Raw genomic sequence first — 15,778 nt, forward strand, 5'->3', positions numbered from 1 at the left:
CTGAACCTTGCCAAAGCTATTTCTATGCTTCTATGCATACCACCCAGCAGGGCATGTTCACAAAACATTCCTGTCTTTCACTGAACCTCGACCTTCAGGCCTGGCAGAGACATAAACAAAACAGGGACTGCTCATTCAGCTCTAAAAACTGTATTGTAAATAATTAACTCTATTGAATATTAAATCCATCACTGGGCAGCCATAATAAATGTTTCTCAAATGTACTACAATATGCCTGGTGAGGTAATGTTCTACACTATCTTTTAAATTAGTCTCTGTAGAAGTTTCCTCGTGGCTAGAGAGGGCTTTCAGCAACAACAACCCCACCGGCTGGGTCACAACAAAGTAAGCTTGGGGTGCTTCGAAGTGAATCCCGTAACAGTGAAGTAAGCAGTGTTATTTTGGGTTTACCTCTGCGCGAATGACTTTTAAAGAGTTACCTCTGCTGTCACTTCCGTCAAAAAAAGAAAACAAACAAAAGAGCAAGGTGGGCTAGAAACCACTTAAGCCTGTTAGCAGGGTGTGCATGCATGTGCAGTGTGTGACTGCAGGTGTTATTCAAAACAATGCCGTAGACCTGACGGGGCTAAAGCTGAGCTGCCATCACCACTTGCTGCAGAGCTGCTTCTCACAGTAACAGTCCAAGAACTTGACCTGTGTGGACTACTTTCTTTCAGTAAGCAGTAAGCAAAGGGCGAGTGCAACTTGGTCATGCCTGTAAATTTGTTATTTCTTATCAGGCTGAAGAACAGCCTTGGGCATTGGTAGTACATCTATCTTGCGACTATGGTAACACCAAGAAGTAAACAAGAACAGTGTGCGTGAGTGTGTGCGTGTATGCATGCGAGAGGGAGGTGAAGAAAGGATGTGTTTGTGTGAAGTTGTGAACTGCTCCTTGGCAGGCTTGGCTTGACCTGAGTGCACCCAACTTAGCGTAAGTAGGAGCGAGAGTTGCGAAATGCTTTTGCAAGATTGTGCTACGCTTTGGCAACAATTCTGCAGCTGTCAGCAGAATTTGTGAGTTTTGTGTGATGTGCATGTATGAATCTATGCTCTGCAGGTATTGACAGCAGGGAGAAGGCGGTTAATGTGGTGAGTCACAACCCCTTAGTGGGTCAGCACTAGCAATTAGTATCAGATTTCCATGATGCATCAGTGCTGCTTGCTACTCTGCTAATAGGTTCTCTGCACCTGAACTGCAAAAGCACAGGGGGATTGGTTAATGTAAAAAGCTGCTGAATGCAAATCCTGCAAACATGCCACCATATGCTACGAAAAAAAAAGATAAAGAGAGAAGTGAAACCACGCAAAGGTTTAAACCCCAACACGAAAACAGCTTACAGTTGCGGCCTCCCCTGCCTGCGCCCTGGACTACCCCTGGAGCGAACCAAAGGGTTCTGGGCAGTGGAGTTAAGAGAGAGGCAAGCCTCAGCACTGCAGATTCATCACCTCAGCCTGCCTCTCCTGATTTCTGGAAAGTCAGTTTCAGCCACTAAAGGAGGAGGTGGTGGGGAGGGAGGCAGAGAAGAAAGGGAGAAAGAGGAGGCAGTTTGGCTGGTGGGTGAGGGGAGGGGGTTATTAGGCACCACTGCCTGTCTCCCATGCCGGCTGGGCAATATGCCTCGGATTTCTCCAGCATGGCATGGAATATATGGGTCAGTGTTAGGTGAGATCAAAGCAGGATTAGAGAGATAGGGTTACCATCTGTACAAAAAGAGGAAATGTGGCAAAACTTAACTCGGATAGCTGTTCATGCTTGAGATCATCAGAGAACTGTCATAAAACATACAGCATGTCTTAAAGTGGCAGCTACACACACACATAAACAGTAAAAGTCAGACTGCTGTTTGCATGTACTAGTAAAAATTGCCAATGCTATGCAAAGCAGCACGCTTTGTGATGACTGATCACAAATGTAAAAAGTCCAGTGTCCTAACTTTTTTTTCATATTAGCACATCATCACATCTGTAACAGTCACACCTGTCAGAGCCGGATTTCTAGCAATAAGGAGCACACACGCACGCACGCACGCATGCATGTATGCATACAGTACAGTCTATTGCAAGACTCTAGACCCTCAGGCATGATTTCATTTTTCTCAAGTCTTGCCTGTAGAGTCCAATATTGAGCAACCAGCAGCGCCTTCATCAAAGAAATGCGTTCAGGACGTTATGTCCCTCTCTCAGCTCATCTACTTGTTCTCGAGAATTAACAGCGTGCTTTACTGTGAGCGTAATCCGGAGACAGCCGCTTGTGTTACAAGGAAACATTGAGGAGTAATGTACAGTAAGTCTCGTGTTAGCTGTCAAAGCGCTCAGAAGAGTTGAGATTACTCACCGTCCATTTTTTCAGCCTTTATGATTGTTAACGTCGGTTTCATATCGACAGCTGCCGTCATGATCATCAGATCAGCGTGAATTAATAACGCCGCCTCCCTCTTTAATTCTAACACCTCCAAAAGCGCAATATATTTCAAAGGAAAAAAAATCTTCTCCTCCTCCTCTGGCGTCCCGATCAGTTCTTGGTTTTGTAAAAAAATATATATTTATATATATATAATATTCTCCTCTCACTCTAAAAAAAAGAAAGGGGAAAGAAAAGAAAGAAACGATTCAGATTCTTTTACTCCTAACTTATCTTTCTCCCTCTCCGGTACACACACTCCCTCTTTTCCTCGTTCTTTCTTACTCACTCACTCACACACTCACTCACTTACTCCCTCCTCTGTATCTGTGGCTATGGGCGTTGCATTTGTGAAGAACCAGAGTGCGACGACAGAGAAGGGGGCGGTGACTGGGAATAACTTGCTAGCTGATTCACAATTCAATTACAAGGACCCCCCATCCCACACCCACCTCTTCCCTCTAGACACACACACTCCCCCCCACACACCAGCTCATGTGAAAGCTGTTACCTGTGACCCCGAGCAGCCTACATACGTCATCGCACGCACTTGGCGCCTTGCACTTGATGTTGAGAAACACGCTGGTGATTTGATGATGAACATTTTAAATATGTATACACATATTTTTAAGAGAGACTAACGGAAAAACGTCTTTATCACCTAATTTAGCATGCCACAACATTAGGAATGAATTAATGTTGATCTATAAATCAGAGTCTGAGTTATTAAATAACTGTGTGGAAATAGTATTTCTACTAAAATCTCAAAACAAATAAGCTATATAGCTGAGATGAAGTTACTAAGAGCTAAAAGAACCTGGACTGTCTCTGTCCTATATATTCTGCGGGTCCAGGCATTCTCATAACTTGTAACTCACCCTCATAAACACCTCAGAGTATTTCCTGTTCAGGTTGCAGAGATCAATAAAAGTCAGCCACGTCTGTGTTCTTTATGCTGCTGCAGCACAGTCATAACAAAGTTTGTCTTTAGAAACAGTTGCCCTATTAACCTTTATTGAAAATGAAGCTATAAAAATAAAATAAAAATAAGGCACAAAAGTAATGCGAGGTTTAGTTGTCTGGATGTTTAAATCGATCTGCTTCACCGAGACTGTCAATGAAAATCTAGTTTGGGAAATGCAAACTGCTTTTTCTGTAGTTTTCTGCTTGCTTTTTTTTTTTATCTGCCAATAATCAGGAACAATGACCATGCCTCACTGGAAATTGAATCACGTATTTGTTCTGCTGCTGAAAAAGAATAAAGAAAAAAGAAAGACTGGGCTTTTTGCCACAGTAGGACTCCACTCTTCACAAGCTACTACCATCAAGGAGCACCTCCCATGGCAACAGAAGCTGTAATAACAGATGATTTATTTTTAACCAGGTTTTGTAAGAAATTTAAAATGTAAATAATTTTCTTTAGGGCACATTTCCCACAGCCAGTAGTTAGAATGAATCAATGGTACATCCTATGATGCACATCCACACGATACATCTGCATGTCTTGTACACTTGTATGTCTAAATGGGACGATCTGGGAGGAGGCTGGGGAGCCAGGGATATTGATCACGCATGGATTTTTTTCAACTGGTGGTACTTCACCGACTCCATTAGCAGCCCTGGATCGGGTTTCATTGCCCTGATAGGAGCCTCATCTGTGAGGAGTGCTGGTGGGTTCTGCGGTGAGAAAAGCTGCCTCACCAGGGAGGGAGGGGAGCTTTAAAGTAGAGGGGGTGCTGGAGGAGAAGAATGGAGGAAGAAACAGTAGCTCTCCAGCAGTCAGCACGTCGGTCTCTCAAACGCTCTGACTGAACCTCTTTGTCTTCTGTTAATGAACTCCCTTGTATCTGTTCTTAAAAGGACAGCCTGGGTCCTTTTGTGCCTAAGGGCAGCCATTTAGAGTTTAATGGTGTTGCTGACTAATATCTGGGCTGGTGACACTCTGGATGATTTTCACTTTGTTCCTGTCCATCTCTACTGGTTTACATATTTTGTTAATATTTCATTTGATTTTAGTGATGAAACGTGCATACTAATTGGTAAGCTAATATCTTAATAATAATCCTGTTAAAAAGTGATTACAAAAGCTCTTTAAATTCTTGGCTCCGCTATGCATCTGAATATATTTATATTATGTTAGTACATTGTTGAGCTGTTTCTCAGAGCAGTGGCCATTGCCTTAGATAGTCTGGTGTACAATGACCCTTAAAAGCAAGGCGAACAGCACTCTGACATGAGGAAAGGTTAAATGCTAAACAATCAACTTGTCATCATCAGTGGTACAAGCTTATTATAACACAGTTTTGAACAATCTGAATTCCATAAGCAACTGCTAAAACAATCGTGTCATTTTCTTTTTAGCAATAAACATGAAACGATCGTCTCACGCATGTACAGTGCCCCCAGGACACATGTCCTAGATCAAACAAGTTTTGGTTGCAGTGTCTCTTTTTCTTCACCTGGCAAATGCTGTTTCCATGGTTTTGACAGTTAGCTGCCTTCACTCATTTGTGTTGCTGTATAGCACCCCCGGCAAAAACAGCCTTCTCTCTCTCTCCTCGCTGCTGCTTGCTGTCAGTCTCTTACTGGCACATCTGTGCTTTCTGCCTGTCTATAATCCTCAGATGTAACCGTTGCACCTGCTACTTTTCACAGAGTTAACTGAAAGGTTATTTGATTTAGAGCAATCCATACAGCTGTCAAGTGATATTTGTCTTTGATGGCGGCACCCTTGCAGTAGTTGCAGGAGCCTTGGATGCTCTGAGGCTTTTGATGTTTGGCGTGTGCATTCTCACACATTTCTAAACGTGAAGCCTTAAAAGATGACCGGGATAAAATCCCAAAGTCCCAGAGAATGTCTATGATCTGATGGGTATGGTATGTTGCGTGAATAGAAGCCATTTAGCATGTAATCAGTCAGTCATTTATTTACAGCCACTCAAGCACACACACACACACACACACACAGGGCAGACAGTCAAACAGTAAAACAGTGGGGTCCTTGTGGCTTCTGTCTAACAGCTCAGTCTCAGCTCTATCTGTGGTGGATGCTGTCTGAAGGTGCCACAGGCTGGTTGCACTCCTGCTGAGATCAGAGGGTTAGCTGGGACAGGAGTGCTGTGTCCCTGTATGTGTGAGTCTGTCTCTGCTCATAGATGTCTACTGTGCTTGTGCACATCTCTTTCTTATGCCTCGCATTCCAAAATCTTTTTCTTCCAGAATGTGTTTGTGCGTGTGCATGTGTTTTTGTGTGTGTGTGTGCGCACACGCCGCTAAATTGTGTGGATGTAAAGTGCACTGGGAAAGTAGCAGGGCCTCCCTGAACAAAGGCTCAGCTCTTTTCTGAACAATTAGCTCCGCTAAAAAGGACATCTCTTCCTCCATTAGCGGCACCACGTGCCCCCCATCACTCCATTGTGCAGATAATTCAATTATCCCCACCCCCCTCCGCGTCTCTTTGCCTCCCAGACCTCCCTTTACTTGTCTTGCGTTCTTCTCCCTCCCTCCCTCCTCTCCGTTATTAGCACAGTCTCGCAGTCTGCTAGTCCTCACAGCTAAAGGGATTATACATCAGTGTTACTCTATGTTTCATATGAAAAATGAAGGTTGTGTATCATAGTAAATAGCAATGCCCAAAGGAATGGTCCACTCAGTTAAGAAACAAGCAGTTGTGGGATTCTTCTTTTTCTTCCTTTGGTTAATTGTTGTATAAATTCAGTTTATATTAAAATGCTAAAGTGAGTAACTGATCATTAACTACTATAAAGAGGACTTGACTCAACAACCAACGCAAATTACGGGATACGGTCAGAGGAATTCACTTTTACCGCTACTGGTAAAGTACGCTCATTGTTGTTAAAGGCTCTGCATATTGCTATGCTCACGACATAAACATTAAAACAATGGGAGGTCTATGACAGGATTCATTAAAGCACCACCTTTCCTGGTGAGCTGGCATCTGTTGCATCATCATCCCCATCAGTGATTGCATGTCTTTCAGAACTGCATGTTCTCCTACTGAAGTGGTTTGTAATTAGTCACCGCGCTATCAAGAGGAACTTACTACACGAACACTTCCTAGAAATATGGCCTGTAGAACTCTGAGAAAGGGAAGTTTAAGAAATGATTGGTACTTAAAAGCAGAGCGTTTCCAAAAGAGAATAAATAAATAAAATTAAAACGCTAACAGGGAAGAAAGCAATCTTTTTTCAATCAGGGTACAATGCCAAAAGCTGTAGGTGAAAAGGGGAAAAACGCATTTCTGACGATCTCAAGTGATATTTTAAAAAAGCATTGGAGGAAATGGCTCATCAAAGGAGAAGAAGCGAAAAAATAGTTTCAAGATTTCAGTTAACCGAAGCAGAACTTTGAATTATGTTATAGAGATTCCAGAGTGGCTCTATTGTAAACCGTGTCTCAGAAGCCTAATGTGGAAACTCATTCAAACGGTTCAGACATCTAAAAATAAAACTACAAATGTGCAGTGTAGTAGAAGCAGATGAACTCTTCACTATTTTTATTGACTTGCATTTCTTGCTTTAGCTCTATCACCATGCCATACGCTTCAAATGTGCACAGTTGTGTAGCCCATTCCCCCGCAGTTGTCTGTCGCTTTTCCGTGTTTCCACTCTTGTTTTGTTTTATTGTTAGAGGGGGAAGTGTGCGCTGGCCTGATTAGTATCAATGTTTCCTCCTTTCCCATAACCCTCCAGACCCCCGCAGGCTGCCTGTTTACTTTTAGAAAATAAAAAATGGGCCTTCGCCCGTGAGGACGTGCCCCTCATCAGAGGCGAACCCCCCCCCCCAACTCCACTCAAGGCCCCACATCTTAGATCCTCCTCCCCTCATCTCTTCTCCTCCCACCACTGCAGTCCCACTTCTGTGACTTCTCTTTTTCCCTATCCATATTCTCTCCTAAAATTGTACTCCACCCCCACCCCCCCCAATTCCCCTCTTCTTGCAACTGTCCAGCTGTCAAATCACATCATATAAAACACAGGCCAATGGTCTCTGAGTGCCAGATCACAGCTGTGTCTGCGTGTACTAAATGGGAGTGCATGTTTAAATGTACAGTGAACTCAGGAGAGCCTGGGAGTGAATGTATGTGTGTGTGTGCGGCTCCCTGTATGTGTGTGTGTGTGCCTGTTTCACTGAATGGAAGGATGCTGTAATACAATACACACAAGAGTGCAGGGTGTGAATTTAATGAATGAATATGCGAGTGTGTATCACTCTAGGATGTTGGTGGAGCGTGTTTGCATGTGTGTGATTTCTGTGCCTGGATTTTGGTGAGATTGTGCAGAAATGCACGCTCACTCTTTTTTTAGCACACACACACACACACACACACACACACACGCATACTTAACTCACACATGCACATAAAGTAAATTTCCTCAGTGGGCGTTTGCAACAGATCCTTTGGTGTGAGTGTTGGAGAGTATAGAGTAGAGCTGGGTTAGTGTAAACATCACCATGTCATGGCTGTTGTCAGGAAGCAGTGTGTGTGACATTGGGCTCAGGGCCAAGCATGTAACATCCAAAATCCCTGCCTCACATCTGCTCTGTACTCTTTTCTTTCTCACAGTAACACGTTTCATTTTAAGCACACCCGGTCCATTCACAGGAGAAAAAATAGTGACTTCAGTTGCAAAATCAGGCTCTAACCACCTTAAAAGACACACAAAATATTTCATCCCAAATATCCAAGACAGACATGACATGTTTGCGGTTATATTTATAGCGCCAATGGATTTGTTGCATGAATATACATAAAGAGGGGGGTTTAAAGATGTGAAAAAAATAACAGAATTTAAAATTGGCAAAACCTCAGTTGTCTGAAAAAGAACAAGCATGTGTTCAAATACGAGAAATCTCCAAAGCTCTGCTTGCACAGCACCAGAAACTTAAAATTGTTTGCACCTGTATTTCTAAGTCTACACAAATCGTTTGTGGGTATTAAGAATTTGCAAATGTGAAATTATTAAGAGAAGTTTCTCTTTGTTTTTTTCAGTTTGAAAGAAATGAGTCAAATCAACGGCTCGGGGTGTGGAGACTGTGTCAGGGGTTATTGAGCAGCTTTTTGAGGTTAATGGCAACTCATAACAGCGTATGGTGGTAGGACAGAAACCAAAGCAGTTCTTATGACATTGCTGTTAAGAGCTAAATGACTCTAACCGCATCTCCAGGTGGCTCAAATGCTCTGAGACCTGCGGTCTCCATGGATTTTGGAGACGAGAACGAGAAAAGAAAAAAAAAAAAAGAAGGTCAGCACTCTGTCATTTTTTTCCACTTAGCAATGTTTATGTCAATGGTTTAGCGCTGGGAGGAATGAAGTGAGTGCTCCAAAAGAGTGTGTCTCTGTAACAAACATCAGCAAATCCCATCAAATCCTGACTCCCTCTTGTACTGGCGTATGCAAGCATATGCACACACACACGTACAAACACACACACATACACTCTCTCTCTCACCCACACACACACACACACAAGCACTTAGCCCCCCTCCACCTCTCCAGAGACCAAACCAGAGGCTTGGGAAAAAGATGGCCGCCCTTTGGCCCCCTGTCTTGCCCCTGCATCCAGCTCAGGGAGGTGACGGAAGAAAGCCTGTGCCCCCCAGCACCCCTATCTTACTCCCGTGGCGTGCGTCCCAGTCCAACAGCATCAATCACTTTTGAGAAGTAGAAGAGGCCAGAGTCAAACGCAGGCAAATGCACTGGGAGGAATGTTCCAGTTTAAAATAAAACTAATTTGAAAAACAATGAACAAAAAAAAAAAACCTAGAAAGAGAGGGCTGTTGGAAGAAAAATGAAGAGCATTTGCCCCCAGAAACAGAGTGGGAGGAAGATAGAGAACGTAAGAGAGGGGGGTATGAGGGTATCTGGTAAAGGCATTGCCCTCAGGGTCAGCATCACCAACATCCCCCGTGCAGCAGACGCAGAACAACAGGCCAAGTTGAGACTCTGCACGCGTGCATGTGTGTGTGCGTGTGTGTCCTTAAATGTGTGCAATACTGAAGTTGTGGAGACATAAATCTGCTCCACTTTGGGGTCTCTATTAATAGGAGCAACGCATGTCCACAGTGTAAATCATCACATTTTACTTTTGAAAGCTTGGTTTAAGGTTAGGTTGCGGGTTAGGGAAGATGACAATCAGGTTGGACCCTTGTCCTGAGCTCCCTTTTTCCCATCTAGCATACAGCAGGGACTTTTTTCACATAACTGGAAATACTCAGTTTTATTTAAGCACTGATGCCTCCTGCATAGAGCCTATGCAGGCAGCTAAGCACATGATGCCCACTCAGCTTGGTGTGAATTTTCCAGACAATTACCTTCACTATTCTGTACCTGGAAGACGATAAGTTAAAGGCTGTCAGCTCTGACTGAAACAGGCATCGGGGTTTGACATTCATGGTGACAATACATGTGTTAAAATAGCTTTATTGTGTTATAACAACAAAATGAGCAAGATTTGGTGTGCCATGATCAAAGAGATGAATCCATTTAGCATACAAACTCTTTTGGTTGCTCTTTGTTGTTGTAGTGCCGAATCACATACAGGAAGGAATAAAAAGGAGGCAAATTTTAATCTCTATTTTCTTACAGATTACCACTTCTGCGTCTTGTGGTTTCATACAAGCTATGACAATGTTTCTATCAAGCAACTAAGGGTCTTTTAGGAACATTAACATTTTATTGTAAAAGGTTAACTTGATCAAAATGCTATCACAATTAAAAAATGTTAAATTATGGGTCCTGGTTGAGAATCAGTTCATAAATACTACATACATTTGACATCAGACTGATGATTTCTTACCTGTAGGACACATTTCACGTGCGTCCGGAACCTCCTGCAGAGGTATATCGTGAGGGTAAAGGGGCTGTGATGGGTAATACTGCTGATGGGGGTGAACCACACCTGGGTGCTGGGTCTGTGGGCCCATTGCCACACCTCCACTCTGCCTCTGGAGACAAAATACACAATGGAGACAAAATTTAATTTGTAATCATTTATCCACAAGATGACAAACAGAATGTGCAGTTGCATGCAGAGACTAGAATCTTAAAAGAAATCTTTTTAAAAATCACTCAGACTTCTCAAACGAGGGATGGGGACTTTTTATTTGATAAACATTAAATAAATCAGTTAGCAACACAAAATGTGGTATGGGCTTAGTTTATGCCTCTAACAGTAAGTTATACAGTCTTACTAATTGTGATTTTGGTTATAGTGAGCTCAGATAGCATAGCTAATGAGCATGTATGTGGAAAATGCTACTTTTAAAACTTCTGTAGTGTGTAAGTGTTAGAATAAAAGATATGGTCAGGGTTTAAAATCACCCAAAATCACTTGAACCCTCGAAGAACAAGAGGAAAAGCCTGTTGTTTAGTGTGCCTTTCCATGGAATAATTATGCAGCTAAATTTGATGTGTTAACCAATGAAAAATGTTAACGTATGAGCTTATCAATATAGCTGTCCGGTGGCTTTGTCCCAGAGTGTAACCTTGTATTTTGGAAACATTTTTTCATTGTACTCACATACAGATAACCCCTGCAGCTAAATTTGACTCATTCAGTTTATCTTTGCTCTGTTGTTTTATCCTGCTTATCGCAGAACTGTTCACGTAAGAGGCTGCACTGGGGGGAAGTCTAAAGTCAGCACTTGGCAGCAGAGCTAAAGCGATATGAAATTCTTTGAGGAAACAAGAGACAGTGGTGAAGAAGATAGCCATTTTTAGTAAATCAAAATCTAACTTTGACCACTCGTGAAAAACATCTGGAAATAGCATTCTTTAAAACTGCCGCTTTTCTCACAGGCACATGACGGCTTATATAACTGGATATATAATTGGATATAACTATCCAATTCATCCAGCCTAGAATGAGCTTACATCAATGTCTTATAAATACTGATATACAGTGTTTAGCCTGTTGATGCTGGAGTAATACATGCTCAGCATTCACGCTACAACATGCAATTTATCTTGAAATGAAATGAAATGATGTTGATTTCATAGATGTCTCACTTACAGTGTCATTCAGTACAAGACAGTTGACTTTGTAGCACAAGGAAAGAGACTGAGAGCTACAGCATCCTATGATTTATGTCACACGTGTAAGTGACAGCCCCAGCAGACAGAGTGACTGGCAATCTGATAAGCAGCTCCTGTTTAAGCACTGCACCATTTATCAGTAGCTATCTAGTTTTATGGATGACTAACATGACCAAAGAATCGAGGAGGCCAGTTTACAAGGTTCTCGAGAGATTTGCATTTTCTATCAAGTCAGTCAGCAAAGGAGGGAAAGTTAGATAGGGAAGAAGGGAGCCACATGGAGGATTTATGGAGTAGACAGGCTGTCGCAGATACCAATGAAGATACCATCGACACCATAATATTCAGCGCAACAACTTTAAATGTCGGGGTCAGCCTATATTTGGAGGAGCTTGCCTTTATAATGCATGCTTTTATATGGCCTACCTGTTATTTTAGGGACTAAAGTATTGGGAAATCTAATAGAAGTTTAGGGTCAAGTAATTTCTCAGGGGGAAGACTACTGTCGACTACTGTAAATGAAAATTCATATATTTTGGATGTGGGGCTTGCAATGCTCACCATTTTTGAGTATGAGTATTAGCAGCATCCTATTTGTTTTAATAATCTATGTGAAGCACATTGAGTTTATGTGTAGTGGAATGTGTGAAAATTGCTTTTTTTTTCAAAACGTTATATCTATTAATCAGTGAGAGCATGACATGCTTACTGTTGTTGCAGAACTGAATAGTCGTTGGTGTATAGGACTTCAGCATTCTTATATAGCATGTATGTGACACAGTTAGATGTATTTTTGTGTTTGGCCTCACTCCAGTAATCCAGTTAGACCATTCCATGTACAGAAAGGCATAACTTTAGAATATTGCAACATATTTTGCAATATGGTGAAGAAATCTTACAGTGCACATGTAAAAACAACTGAAACGCCCACTCTTACAAGGTGCTACATCTGTGTCACAATCAAACATATGCGCACAAACACATACTCAGTTACCACCGAGTGGTTTTAAGAGGAAAGCCCTTGTCTATTGCTAGCAAACCAGGCAGATTTAATTAAACATACCTTTGTGTTACTTGAAATGTGGTCTATAAGGGTTCTTAATATACTTAATACAAATGATGTGTTGTTAACAGGTTATAATCTTTTGCACTTTTGCTTTTCTGCAAAGACAAAATGTAAATTTCCAAAAATAGCCGTGTCTGAAATCATACATCCATATGTCCATGCAAACAACTTGGAGTGTACAGATATCCAAAATCTAAATTTGCAACTCACTTTTGAGTAAAACAATGAGTTTTCTTCATATATTGTGGAGGTAATGAGTGATTCTGGGCACAGCCCTTGCAACCTGCTGCTGTTCACTCCATCCTTCATGTCTGGGGTTCTTTCATTGTGTTCATTATTTGTGTGAAAAAGATATGTAAAGAAAAGGACTAATTCAATGCATTACAAAAGGTAAGGTTACAAATGAAACTATTTGCATTTGTATCCATTTCATTGTCAACAAGCTGTGTGATTCTTTTTTTTTCTTTTTCTTTTTGCAGCTGTTTTCTGAATACTGCCTTTGTGAAATACATAGAACTTAGATATTGTCTTAAAGAGAGAAAAAAATATCAGAGCCTTTGCTTTTTGCTGATAATTTATGTAAATTCAAGAGGATAAAGCTACCGAGGTGACATGGGCTCACCTTTTGACCAAGCTGCCCTTGTATACAGTAGTCTCAATTTCAAAGGCAAGCCCCACCACCTGAGCCAATTAGGAAACAGGGAGAGGCATCATTCTGTGTTTTGTATTTGAACGGGGTGGGGTTGCCATTTGCATGTAACCTCAGTCTATTATCCTAATGTGCTGGCGCTCTGCATACAAATGGAGCCATTTATTTTGCAGCACAGTGGCCTTCACCCTTCAAATGCTCACCTGACAGGAATCCCAATGTTCCCAGCAACTGTCTCTGACTTTGTATTCAGCGCTACCATTTGGAAAGTGTTAAGGGTTCTTGCAAACACACTGCTGCAAAGCACAGTGCGGGTGGCTCAGCTGAGAAAAGTGCTGGTCTGCTGGGATTGCCTGACTCCAGTTTGATTGGTTAGTGCCAAGGCTGGAGGCCTAGGTCTCATTATTTACAATATTACTTGCTAAAGAGAAGTACACGGTGCAGGCTTGTTCTGCAACACAGAGGAGCTCGAAAGGGCAATTTCACAGCCGTGTAGAGAATTGTCTTGTTCAACAGCTCTGTTTCCTAACTTTTGATGAAATCATGAGGAACAGCATGTACAGATACAGGCGCTTTTACTGCAAACCCTGGTGGAGTGAACTGAAAAAGAAATAGAGTATCTCCTGTAAGGTGATGGAATCCAGAGTTGCTAATACACTGACAAGATCACCACTCTAATGCTCCTGCACACATTCCTGCACTGAGCAGTTTGCACACACACACACACACACAAACGCTCATTCGCTCACACTCGTGGACGTCTGTGTGGTAGGTAGCCGAGGCAGTCTTAACACAGAGATAATTTACGAGGGAGATCTTACCAGTGTGCCCAGACGGTCACAGGGGTGAAGGGCTGGGTAGGAAGAAACTGGATCCATGTAGTAACTCATCACGGACACTGTGGACAGGAGAAGCAGGGCCTGCTGAAGGGATCAACGTACAAACAGTGCAGGCAGAGAGAAGCAGCCTATCCGTCACACACTGTTTACACTTTGTGTGTGCAGGTCCGTGGTATATGTGCATGTATGCATAGGTGTGTGAGAGGGGAAAAGCTGGGAGAGGGACGGGGGTCAAAAAAGAGACAAGATAATACGGGGAAATAGAAATTTGAGCTGTTTTTTAAAAATACAACATCCTGTTTTCATGCCATTTTTTACATTTGTTTTTGATTTACAATATATATTTGCGTTACTTTATTTCACATAGTCAATCAATCAATATCTCACATTGCGCTACTTCTGACAGGATGTTATTTTTTTAAGAAAATCTTGGTATGTTCTCAACAAAAATGGATTTCAGCTGACGTAAATCCATCCACTAAGGAACATTTCCACCACTTCTTCCACTGTCGTCCTCCCTCCCATTACACCCGTCTGTCTCCTCCTTTCATCTACCTCGCTTCTTCCTCCTCTTCTCCTTCACCCTCCTTCCTCCTCCTCCTCTCCTTGCCGCCCTCCTCCACGCTTCTGCTTATCACTTAACATTGTTTACTCAAAGCAGCACCAACAAAAGAGACTGAAAAGTGAACTGAAGGACTGCATTAGAGGTGGGTTGTGATATGGGCAGTGTTGTGTTTCATACAGGTCTCATCTTCGTCACATTCATATGTTAAGCAATTTGGCATTTCTAGTCTGTGGCAGCTGCTGACAGAAAGATGTGCAGCCGCTCAATGCTTGCAGATGTTCGGCATATCAAAATAAATAAATAAATTAATTGATTAATTAAAAAAAGATTCAAATGCTTTTATTCCCGTAGAAAGAAAAAAATAGCACAAAGTAAATAATTACTTCTGTCAATCAAACGCATGCCTTACTTTTAGCCGTTCAAGTCTCTCTGATTTATTGAGAAAAAGGCAAAAAAAATCAATAAAAAAAATCAATAAATCACTGCTAGATAAAACATTCATATAGGTCTAACTCCACATTTAGTCATATAAAGAGATGCTATTTATATATGAAGCTACATTTCGGAGCTCTGTTAGAAGTCAGTTTAAAGCCCGTTAATTGAAGGCAATTAGCAATCCTGAAATTTCTCTTGTTCAGAGAAAATAAAATAAAACAAAAACGTGAAAGCAAGTTTTTATGCGCAAAATAAGTAAAGGTGGAACAGGTCGGAAACAACGCGTCACGCATTCGGAAGAATTCCCGACGGGAAAAAACTAAAACTTTAAAGCCAACACTTGGATCAAAGGAGCGACGAGCGCAGATAATAACAGCGTCTTCTTATTCTACCACTGACCTGTAAGAAGATGCAGAAAGAAAAGAAGAAGAAAAAAACAACAACTTTGCACTTACCGACTGCGGTGTTTAAAAGTTTCCTGTGAGCGCTGGACAGCTGAGTGTGACAGCTGAGCGGTGGACTGCAGAGATGCTGTACCTGCCTCGCAGCGAATCCCACGGAGGAAGAAATGATATGCACACTTTTAGTCCCTCCCTCAGTCCTACGGTGATCCTCTCCAAATCCATTTTTTCCTCTGTATGTAGTCTTTGGACTTCACATGTGGTTCACATGCAGCCACAGTAGGTGTAAACTTGTAGAGAACCTGTGCTGCCATGTGTAGCTTTTCCTCTATTTTCAGTCAGCTTGTGTTTCAAAAGCTTA

The 15,778-nt window shown here is 42.0% G+C and overlaps 1 protein-coding gene across 3 annotated transcripts in view; it reads right to left on the reverse strand.

Moving 5' to 3' along the window:
* The window catches only part of ets1 (ETS proto-oncogene 1, transcription factor), a 34,970-nt gene extending 19,425 nt beyond the window's left edge, over positions 1-15,545 (reverse strand). The window contains exons 1-3 of one of the 3 annotated variants that reach the window (XM_035913825.2): positions 15,472-15,545; positions 13,999-14,075; positions 10,225-10,372 (exon numbers count right to left, since the gene is read on the reverse strand). In XM_035913825.2, the coding sequence (XP_035769718.1) occupies positions 10,225-10,372; positions 13,999-14,067 (217 nt within the window). In that variant the 5' untranslated portion in view covers positions 14,068-14,075; positions 15,472-15,545. Of the gene's footprint in view, positions 1-2,338; positions 2,718-10,224; positions 10,373-13,998; positions 14,076-15,471 lie in introns of those variants that run through there. The other 2 variants (XM_035913826.2, XM_006804635.3) reach the window with 2 other exon arrangements.
* Between the last annotated feature and the right edge of the window lie 233 nt (positions 15,546-15,778).

This window comes from Neolamprologus brichardi, chromosome 14 (assembly GCF_056152115.1).
Source record: "Neolamprologus brichardi isolate AB-2024 chromosome 14, ASM5615211v1, whole genome shotgun sequence".
NCBI lineage: Eukaryota > Metazoa > Chordata > Actinopteri > Cichliformes > Cichlidae > Neolamprologus > Neolamprologus brichardi.